Genomic DNA, 11203 nt, shown 5'->3' with positions numbered 1-11203 from the left:
CTTTACAGTACACGTTGCATTCATTTGTTTGCTTACCTATTTTATATACAGTTTTAAAATATGGATCGATATATAATTAAAAAAGATAAGACCAATGAAATGGTGAGTATTCAAATTTTTTTGTTTATATTAATTTACCTACTTAGACAATGACAATATTAAACCTTGTATTTAATGTTTGTGTTTCGCCAACACCGGACTTACCTTAGTTGGCTCGTGAACGGCGATGACTCGTGCTCCGATAGGGAAAGGGGGAGGAATACAAATAGTATATATATAAATAAATAACGCAACAATTCAATAATAATATACAAAAATATGTCGTGTTCATAAAAAGACAAGTAACTCGTACGAGTATCTAACAATATAACTAACAGACCATCTGTCCTTTATAAATTATAATTGTAAATAATGTTACTAAAAAAGAATGGTACCTTTAAGGAGCGGAATTAGGAACTCACTAAATTTCTTTCTTCTGATTGACCGGAGCTGGCAATATGAATGTTCAACAAACCGGAACTGGTCGTATCCCAGGCGATCGGAGCTAATCAAGCCGGAGCTAGCGAATGTCAAGTCAACAACAATGGTTTATCGACAACACAAAAACTCGCCTCTTCCAACAGATGAAATGCACTTCGCAGGAACGGCAAAAAAGTATTCTCACGTGGTTTTTCGGGTTTTTAATTTCCAAGACAATGACCCGAAAACAGATGTCGTGACTCGTGAGCAAAAAATACGGTAATGACAATACACGGAGAAGAAGGTGGCGAATAACGCAGCGGTGAGCTCGCGGCGTCGCAGGCTTGGCAACTGCCGCACGTTCCAGCTGAACGGCGGCGCTTGATTCCTCAACCAAGGGGGTGCCCGTTATCGCTTATCATAACTCATAACTTGCGCGAACAGTTTGTAAAATATGAACAATACTTAAAATATTCATATCGTTTATAATATTCTAGAATTCTGAACCTGTAAATAAAAACATAAGTCAACCTACTAGTTCAAAGGGTACAATTTCTGAACAAAAAGTAAGGTTTCCATTTGATTTTGTCTCATTTTCTAATTATTAAAAGAAAACTATTTTATTTTGTGTATACAGAATATAATTAATGTAAGCCAACAACATACTGGTGTTGAGAGTGATGATTCATCTGATGATGAAGTATTAAAATTAATGAATGAAAATGTAAGTATATGTATCATCATATTATGCAATATTTATTTTAAAATCTAGACAAATCTTTTTAAGCATACATAATGCATATAGTATAATATATTATTATATGTACAAACCGGTAAAATGTTAAATATTTTCTCTCATAACCTAGTAAATAGGAAAATGAATACAAATTTTTTGACAACATTAAAATCGAATCTCTAAATACCGAAAAATTGTACTCTTTCGGTAGTTTTTTCTATTACACTTTTAAGGAGTAAATGAAATTTCTGAGAATTTGAAATTATTATTGCTCGCATTCACTAATTTTAATTTATGTTAATTGAAGAATTGTCTATATTTTAAAATCTGTACTCCAAGAGTTGTCAGTAATGTTGGTAAAAATTAAACACAAATTATAAATATATATACTCATATAAAATTAAATATCAAAATATTTATCTTTTTTTTTAAACTTTTCATTGTAATTGTAATCTTCTATTTCACCTGTCTTATAAAATAATGTTTTATTTATATGATTAGTTCTATACTATGATTTTAAATATTCGTTTATTAATATTATTTCTTAGGAAGATAATATTGAATCTGACTCTGATAGATGCTTAACGCCTGAGTATAAACGCATAAAACGAGGAGAAGCTAAATATCGAAAACATAGGAAACAGGTTTATTCAAAAACATGGGAATCAAATCCATTATTTTCGAATTGGTTACGTTCAGATAAAAAATCTGCAACTAATGCGATATGTATTATTTGTAACGTCACATTAGCAACTGAAATTTCGTCATTAAACCGCCATGTAAACAGTAAAAAACATAAAACTAATTCTTCAAGTGTATCAAATTCATCACCTATTGTACAAGCTCTAAAACCCAAAATTACCCCATTATCCGAAAAAGTAAAAAATGCCGAAATTAAAATAACAGCTTTTCTGGCCGAACATAATATTTCCTTTAATACTATGGACCATTTTTCTGATTTAATTAAAACTTGTTTCCCAGATTCTGAGATAGCAAAAAACATCCATCTTAAACGAACTAAGTCTACTGCCATTATGAAAAATGTAATTGGAAAGTGCCATAAAGAATATTTGACACAATGCCTCAGAGAAGTTAAGTTTAGCGTTCTTACTGATGAGTCCACTGATATTAGTTGTACAAAACAATCATGTGTAGTCGTTAGGTATTTTAACAAAGATGTAGGTAAAATTGTCAGTCATTTTTTTGAATTATCTTGTGTATTTGAACCAAATGATCATAACCATAATAAGACATTTGAAGGTGCAACAGGCAAGAATTTATTTAATAGCATATTAAAAGCATTTAATGATTATGATATTCCTCTTAATAACTTAATTGGTTTTGGGTCAGACGGATGCAATGTAATGATGGGTGCTCACAATTCGGTCGCCAGTCGCATGATACAAAACTTCCCAGGCATAACAATTTGGACATGTATTTGTCATTCATTACATTTATGTGCTAGTGAAGCGTGCAAAAGTCTTCCTCAACGCTGTGAAGAACTGGCTCGTAGCATTTACTCTTTTTTCTCAATGAGCTCAAAAAGAAATGCTCAATTTGTTCAGTTCCAAGAATTTTGCTCAACACCCACTCATAAAATATTGCATCCATCTCAAACAAGATGGTTATCCTTACAGGCGGTTGTATCTAGATTGTTGGAACAATGGGATGCTTTAAATTTGTATTTTAAGGATAGAATTTTAACTGAAAGACTTTTGATAGTCGACAGTATTTATAAATCATTAAATGACCCACTTATAAAATTAATTTTTCTTTTCATGGACTATATCTTACCAAAATTCACCTCTTTAAATTCATTTTTTCAGAGTTCAAATGTTGTTATTACACAACTCCATGATAAAATGGTTTTAACATATAAAGAAATATTATTATTATATATGAACCCTAGTTACATAAAAACAACACCTATTAACGATATTAATCCAGAAAAATCTGACAAGTTTTTACCAAAATTACAAATATACTTGGGAATCAAAATTATGAAAGAAATGCAAAAAAGTTCTGTATTTAATAATAAGGCATTAGTAGATGAGTTTTATTCAAGGGTTCAAAATTTTTTAAAAATAGCATGTCTTCAAATTAAAAAAAAATATAACTTCGGTGACCCTGTAATGCCAGCAATAAAATTAATAGATCCTAAAACTGCAATATCTATTACAACTAGGGATGAATATAGCTCTTTATTTAATTTAATAAATTTATTACCTAGGATATCATTAGGAAATAATGAATTGATACAACATATTGATAATGAATGGAGAAATTTGCCTCATTTTGACATTCCTCAGGATATCAAAAGTCATTTGGACGAGCCAGATGTCTTTTGGTACAAACTATCTGAACTTAAGTTGATGAATAATGAATTTCCATTTAAAAATTTGTCAAACTTTGCTCTCAGTGTATTATGTCTCCCTCATTCTAATGCTGATTGCGAGCGCATATTTAGTAAAGTAAATCTAATAAAAGTAAAAACAAGGAACAGATTAGTTACTGATACTATTCAAGGTTGTTTGTTTGCTTCTCAGGAAATGAAAATTAATAGTAGTAATTGTATTGATTTTAATCCCTCACAAAAAATGATAGACATGATGGTTTCTAAAAACTTATATGAAAAAGAAATAAACAGAGAAGATGAATTTGATTTTGAATCTGATTAGTTTCATTTATTTATTATTATATAACTTAAAATGTTGTATTATTTTGTTTTTATAATAAGTGGTTACTTTATATTGTTTTTTTTTTTTGTAATGGTTATTTTGATTATGAAAAATAAAATATTTTTAACAGACATTTTTTTTTCAGATATATATAATGACCAACTGGTTTGGTATCAACTACATTAATACATCTCTGGAAGATGATTTCATAAATTCATTATGGAAGATTGTGCAGTTGAAAGATCTTCAGATTTTATGCCTGACATTAGGTCTAAGTATTTAACAAAATATTTTATCATATTTAAGTGTTGATCTTTAATTTTGATTTCAGGAATATAACAAATCCAACTGGTTTGGATGATGTTCATATAGTCATACATTATTTCTTGGTTTTTTTTTTTATTGCCATTGGTTCTGGGATATAAAATCAGTTTCAAGTATTTATGTTTTAAAAATAAATACATGTTATTATTAATAATATGTATAATAACAGAATATATTATGATATTCAAAAAAATATTATTGAATATCTACTAATTTTGTAATATTATTTGTTTGTTTTTTATTTTTATGGAAGTATTGAGTTTTGAGAATATAATATAGGTGACCTTAAACAGTTTGAAGATTAAGAACATCTTTAAAAATGTGAAATTTTAATTTTAATGTATCAAATAAATCTTAAAATTATATTACCTATATGATATTATTACATTTTTATTGTCATATACTTGACTGCTTCAAACTACTTCTTGATCCTTTTCCTACCATAGTATCATCCATTTAATTAATTAATGAATCATTTAAAATAATGAAGATTTATTATTCAATAATTATAGATGGTGGAAACAAAAAATTTATCAGAGAGGGGGCATAATAAAATGAAACACCAAAAAGTACATAAAATAAATATAAATTGTATTTGTAAATTATAAAATTCATTATTGTGCAGGAGGGGGGGGGGGAGATTCTTCGTCTTGCACAATTGTCACCTCTGACCGCTTAGTTATGAAATTATAATCATAAACCAAAAAAAACTTTTTAAGCCCAGCTACTAAAGTTCAAAAACAAGGTCTTTACTCTTTAGTTACTATTTTACTATCATTTTTCTTAAGTGGCCAGTGGGTGGCTGGGTTGTCCCCCCACCACCATCTTGTCATTTGATTTTTAATGTATACGAACATTTACGTTTTTCAATCTGGCAACACTGCTTTGCTTTACGACGTTGATACCCGGGACAACATACCAGGACCCTATATTATGGACAATTGACGCTGTTCAATACGACTACACTGGTGGTGATCATTCTCAATCGTATACCTATAACGACACAATACAATTTATATAGTAGGCCTAAAGTCTCATATTGAAGACATACGCCATAAAATTACAATTATTAATATTTACATGATTTACCTACGTTTAATATAAAATTATAAAATCCCTCTCTATAAATAGCAAATAAGTAAAATAAACAGTAAAACCGTTCACAAACATATAATATAATATTTGCAATTATTTTTAATTATTTTCCACCGCAATTTTTAAGACAAATGATAATCATTATCAACCAACATTAAGTTTGTTATCACAAATATATCTGTAACTAATATATAACCATTATAACTAAATAATTTAAATTTAAATTTATATACATATGTATTTAAAACTGTCAAAAATGACACTACACTTCCTATAATCAATGATCTGCATTATCAGATCAAAGATGTCATCACTTTTATGTATAAAACGATTGGCATTTGTATGGATGAAAAATGCCTTAAAATTATTTCTAAAACAAATACTATGAAAAAATATTTCTCGATATAAATACTACTCGTAGTAAACTTGTACACATAGACATAGTATTACATTGTCATTACAGCTTACAGAAAATTATTAAAAATCCTGATATAGGTAGCATATTTTTAATTTAAACATATTTCATAACTTTAATATATTTGATTAATACCTAATATAATATTTTAATAGCCAGGAACAAACATGACCCTTGGATCCTGAAACTTTTGATGGCTGTCTTATATTATTTTTACCATATCAAAAACATATTCAAGTTCTGTAATCAGTTAGAATGTAAAAGATAAATTATTTGTATGAGGTCACTAGGTACGTCAGTTCATTTTATTCTATTCATTCATTTTAATCTGTAGACTATAGTCCAAACTCCTAAGTAAAGGTCACTTTGTAGTAGTTTTTACGTTTCATTGTTCAAAATTCAAAAGGCGTAAATCGTAGGTACACATTGCACAGGTCGGGTAAAAACGTTCATTTCAGAACGCGGACACTTTGTAATGTTATATCGAAAAAAATAATAATCTTATATAATAAAATATAACAAACGGATATCATCTGACCTAAGATAAAATAGGTAGTATTTATGCCATATATTTACAAAAATTCAACGGATAAACCAAAAACTGTCGGTTTCGTGAAGTACCATTTAAAATTAACAATAACTTATAAAAATTAAAAAATCTTAGTTGAAAAATATCGAATTCTAAAAAAAATTATGAACATGCAATTAATTATATGCATTATGTACAAAATATGCAAAAAAAAAATTGGTCCGATTTAAACGAGAATAAGCCAAATCGTGGACAAATCTGACAACCAATCAATTTGGACTAAAGGAAAAAAACATGCAAATGTATATAAATCCTAGCCCTAGTTATATGCATATAGAAATATTCAAATATGTCATATACATACTACGTAGTTTATATGTAAATATAAATTTTGAAGTAAACAGAGTGTAACAAAAAAGCCTGACAAATAAACATATAAACAAAGATTCTAGTTAAACGTACTAATGACAAAAATAACGAAAGTTATATTGTTAATAAATAATTTAAGAAATATGACATTATTATATCAAGATATTCCCATAAAAACAATATTTGGAAAAAAGTCGATGCATTTTGATGTAATTAGCTCTAAAAAAAATATTGATACTTAATTTTTAAAAAATGTGAAAAATAGCTGCTTGACTTAAATAAATGTCTTACGCCAAAATTTGTTTAAAAATTAGGTCACCTAACATCAATTATAATAATAATTGTAATAATACGTTACATTATATTTGATATAATTGTTCATGACTTCAGACTTATTTATATTATATATGTTATGTATACTTAATACTTTATATATTATAATATAAATAATATAATGATAGCATTTTTCACTTTCCACGTTTCATTTTGTAAAATTTAAATATTTATTTATTTATTTGCTTATTACAATTAATTTTTAAGTTTTGATTACCCACTCTTGATTAACCTACATAATATCGTTATGTATCACATACGCTGTTACTTACAACACTAAAACAAGGCAATATATTATAATTAGGTATTAAAATCGAAGGGGTTATCTATATGTTTACAACCTTGTAAAATTGCATTTGGAGGTAGTAATGATATTATAAGTTAAGCTATTGCTAATATTTAATAGTATCTGTTAGAAAAGCTTCTGCATGAAAAAACTGTTGCAAACATATCCGTGGTTATCCGATACATATTGATTGAATTAGCTATAGATAATCTGGATATTAAATAAGTACTTTAGACTAGAGTTCAATGTTAGGTAAATTATTTAGAGATAAATGTAATAAGGTTAATTTACTCTTATTTTTACTTTTAAAATAGAAAAGTAACAACGTTACTTTATGATATTATAGGTACAAACAAATTGGTTGGTATTTTTTAAATTTCTTTTGCAATTTAGTCATTCTATAAATAACGTAACTAGAAATAGGTATAATTGTAAAAACATATACAAAAAAAAATAAAAAGTGACATTAAAAATATTAAGCACGGATACACGATTGTTATCGACGAATGGATGAACATCGAATCCGAAATAACAGCTGTTAATTATCTTATTAAATTAAATTTTATTAGTTAATATATTTTTGTATTATTCATTCTGTTAATTTTCAACCATTTAGTATTACCTAATAGAAAAATACCACAATGCGGACGGGCCCTCATGAGGAGTACTGTTATAATTTTTTTTTTTGACTGAGCATAACAGTGGTGTAATATGGTAACATTAAGTGAACTTAGACTTTTTAAGGGGTTTAGTATAGGCAATCTTAAATTTATTGGATTTTATTTAAGACTTTATAATTAAGATAAAACTGTCTGAAATTTATTTTTCTATCCTCAGCATCACTTTAACGAATACAGTTATAACACATAAAGAAAAACACCTAAAACCTAAATACCCAACAGATTTTACTTTAGGTTACGCCCAATCGATTCTTTGGAAGAAATATTTTCTTGTATTTTATTTTCGGACGTTACATTTTTCGGCAAAAATACTGTTCGGATAAAATATGTTTCGGCAAAAATACAGATCTGTTAAAATACTTTTCTTATGATATATTATTTGGAAAAAATACTTTTAGTCAAAAATACTGTTCGGCCGTTTTATTTTCGGATATTATACGCGTGCCCTGATTAAACGGTGAAAAATTTGAGCGTCTTATTAAAAATCGATCAAACTCATTTATAAACATCGTTCACGATTAATTTAAAAAAAAAAAAAACGAGTGATGTTTGCGTATCGTCCACTCAAATTTGTGGATGCGAATATGTACACGTTCATAAACGACTCTGTTTAGTAATTAACCTATGTAAATAATTTAAACAGAAAAGTTGACATTAGTTTCTTAATACGATAAAACGTAGTAATGCTGTGCATTATTTTCAGCGTATTATTTGTATTTTTATTTTTATACAATTTAAGCAGAGAAAAAAAATATGATTATGATATAAAATTATGAAAATCATAAAAAATTCTTATTAATAATAATCAACGTAAATAATTAATATAATCACTATCAGTGGCGCGCAAGTACCTAATCAATAAGGGTCTGACAGCTGGACAAGTGCAATTATTGATTTATCAGCGTTCCCCTTGTGCACACCAATTGCAGGTGGTTACCGGTACTGTTGAACATATTTTGAACAAGTGATTTGTTTGTATTCCGGCGCCACTGATTCGACAGTCCATCGGGAAAACACTGTGGTGTTTATTCCAAGCACAGAACAATATAGAAGCGAAACTCGATCAGCTGATTGGAGTTTTGTTTCCCTATGATCTGAAGTCTGAACCTCCGAAAAACATGGAAACGTTTCCCGTACCAACATGATATTAGACCCAAAGGTCACCCGTATTATGTAAACGTTTCTGCCACGTAGGCAGGGTACGCTGTGCGGCTGTGTGGGTTTCCCGTAGGCTGTGACTGCCGTAGCCACGTTTTGTTACTTTTGTAGTTTTGTAGACTGCTTATAGAGTATTGTTCTGTGCTATCGAGTATCGTTTACTTTTGCAAATTTTGCTAACTGGTCCCCAGTTTTTTATTCAGCAATTGTAAAATACGATTTTTGTTTACATTTTAATTTTTAAAATGGTTATTAAGTGTCTAGTTTGTTCAAATAAGTATGGACCATTGTCAAGTGTTACATTTCATAGATTTCCAAAGGATAGCGAAAGGTAAATTGAATTAATTAAATATTAATCTAACAATGTTGTAACATATAATTTTATGTTTTAGATTTTCTAAGTGGGTTGAAATCTGCCGCCGTCCTGATCTATTAGACGAGGGTCCATCCTATTGCTATCAAAAATATAAATTATGTTCAGAGCACTTTCTGAAAACAGATTTTATTAATTGTCGGTTGAGTAGTGTTGCTGTGCCTTCAGTATTTAAATGGTCTGATGTAGGATTGCAACAAACCAGAAGTTCAGACGTTATTACTGAGGAGTCCATTCCTAGTACTTCAGGAATAATGGCTGATTCTGTTGACAATAGTGGGTCTCTATCGGCAATAAATTGGTCAAACATATCTGCCATGTCTTGTTCAACTCCTAAAAGTAAATATACCTATACCTATAATAAGTAAGTAAAATTATATTAACGTTGTATTTTTTTTTTGTAGCCAGCTCTGTATCGAGATCATTGTCATATTCCTCAGGCAATAGTTCCACATCAACTTCTAATTCTCAAACTCAAACACATTAGAGTCTGTCAATGAATACACCGCGAAAGGCTAAACTTCATCAACTGCTAAGTATCCAAAAAACTTAATTTAATGATCTTCATAAAAAAATTTCTTACACTTAAAAAGCATTGTTCCGACCAAGAAAAAAAGTCTTCAACATTAGAGTTTTTTCATTTAATGTGCGATAATTTTCTGAATAAAGGTTTTGCTAATTTTGTTAAAGTTCAGTCCAAACTAACATCGCAAGATCCCCGTGGGCATAGGTTTTCTTATGAGACAAAACAATTTGCACTCATGATACATTTTATGGGTCCTAAAGTTTATAGATTTCTTCGGAAATCCTGGAGTTTGCCTTCTGTTAGAACTTTGCAAAAAACTACAGAGAATTGGGAAATTAATCCTGGTTTGAATGAATTTTTGTTCAAAGTTCTAGCAGTAAAAGCAAACTCCATGACAGCAAAGGCTAAAGAATGTGTCTTGTGTGTAGATGAAATGTCACATAAATCTTTTCTTTTCTTTGATTTCAAAAAAGATGAAATAATAGGTTTTCACAATACAGGATTCATTAAATCTTGCGATGTTACCAAATCTGTTATGGTTATTATGATCAGTGGTCTACATAGTTCTTGGAAACAACCTATTGGCTATTTTTTTGTTGCTACTACTTGTACTGGATATGATCTGCAAAATATAATCTTCCAAACTATTCAAAGGTTGTCCAATATTTCTATTAATGTAGTAGTCATGATTTCTGATTTAGGCTCAAATTTCAAGCATTTTGCAGATCAACAAGGCATTACCCCCCAGACCCCTTACTTTAATGTCGGAGACAAAGAAATCGTTTACATGGTTGACCCACCTCATTTATTAAAGGCAACTAGAAATAACTTTTTCAATTACCGTTTCAAATGTCAAAACAAAATAGCAGAAAAAATTCATTTTACAAATTTTTACAATTCTGATAAAAGTAAACAACATCGATTGGCACCTAAATTAACAGATGTTCATTTAAATACTAATAGTTTTCAAAAAATGAGAGTCAAATTTGCATGTCATGTTTTTAGTCATACAGTGGTTGCAGGGATGACTACCCTAGTTTCTTGTAATGAATTGCCGAATAGTGCCTTCGATACAATTGATTTCATAGATTCTATGGATAAACTGTTTGATTTATTTAATTCCCATTCCAATTCTATTGAAGTTTCTAATCATGAGGGATCAAAACGTTATTCATTGCCATTTTCAAACTCTTCTTATCAGAAAGATTTTTTAAATTTAATGTTTAATTATTTTGAAAATTT

General features: G+C 28.9%; 3 protein-coding genes across 3 annotated transcripts; all 3 read left to right on the top strand.

Annotated features, from left to right (window-relative positions):
- The first annotated feature begins 501 nt into the window (after positions 1 to 501).
- Positions 502 to 3053, top strand: LOC149060194 (zinc finger protein 862-like). The gene is made up of 5 exons (XM_089228156.1): positions 502 to 573; positions 957 to 1025; positions 1097 to 1159; positions 1744 to 2923; positions 3022 to 3053. Exons 1-5 carry the CDS (start codon positions 502 to 504, stop codon positions 3051 to 3053), a joined length of 1416 nt encoding a protein of 471 aa, XP_089084282.1.
- Positions 3054 to 3057: 4 nt separating this feature from the next.
- Positions 3058 to 3873, top strand: LOC149060193 (uncharacterized). Its single transcript, XM_089228147.1, has one exon. It carries the CDS (start codon positions 3058 to 3060, stop codon positions 3871 to 3873), a length of 816 nt encoding a protein of 271 aa, XP_089084273.1.
- Positions 3874 to 9134: 5261 nt separating this feature from the next.
- LOC149060192 (uncharacterized) lies at positions 9135 to 10220 on the top strand. The gene is made up of 3 exons (XM_089217597.1): positions 9135 to 9393; positions 9455 to 9774; positions 9840 to 10220. The coding sequence occupies exons 1-3, from the start codon at positions 9308 to 9310 to the stop codon at positions 9920 to 9922; spliced, it is 489 nt and encodes a 162-aa protein (XP_089073723.1). The 5' UTR covers positions 9135 to 9307; the 3' UTR covers positions 9923 to 10220.
- Positions 10221 to 11203: the final 983 nt, after the last annotated feature.

The sequence above is a fragment of the Diuraphis noxia genome, unplaced genomic scaffold (genome assembly GCF_037042655.1).
Source record: "Diuraphis noxia isolate RWA-SAM2 unplaced genomic scaffold, SU_Dnox_SAM2 contig0001, whole genome shotgun sequence".
Classification (NCBI taxonomy): Eukaryota; Metazoa; Arthropoda; class Insecta; order Hemiptera; family Aphididae; genus Diuraphis; species Diuraphis noxia.
Note: the sequence above shows the minus strand (reverse complement) of the source record. Positions and strands in the feature narration are given on the sequence as shown.

Bases quoted from the DNA above. Each gene is read 5' to 3' on its own strand.
- LOC149060194 (XM_089228156.1), top strand. From the start codon at position 502: ATGTTCAACAAACCGGAACTGGTCGTATCCCAGGCGATCGGAGCTAAT. The intron at 1,026-1,096 runs GTAAGGTTTCCA...TTGTGTATACAG, and splicing joins GTACAATTTCTGAACAAAAA to AATATAATTAATGTAAGCCA. The intron at 1,160-1,743 runs GTATTAAAATTA...ATTATTTCTTAG, and splicing joins ATGATTCATCTGATGATGAA to GAAGATAATATTGAATCTGA.
- LOC149060193 (XM_089228147.1), top strand. From the start codon at position 3,058: ATGGTTTTAACATATAAAGAAATATTATTATTATATATGAACCCTAGT.
- LOC149060192 (XM_089217597.1), top strand. From the start codon at position 9,308: ATGGTTATTAAGTGTCTAGTTTGTTCAAATAAGTATGGACCATTGTCA. The intron at 9,394-9,454 runs GTAAATTGAATT...TTTATGTTTTAG, and splicing joins TTTCCAAAGGATAGCGAAAG to ATTTTCTAAGTGGGTTGAAA. The intron at 9,775-9,839 runs GTAAATATACCT...TTTTTTTTGTAG, and splicing joins GTCTTGTTCAACTCCTAAAA to CCAGCTCTGTATCGAGATCA.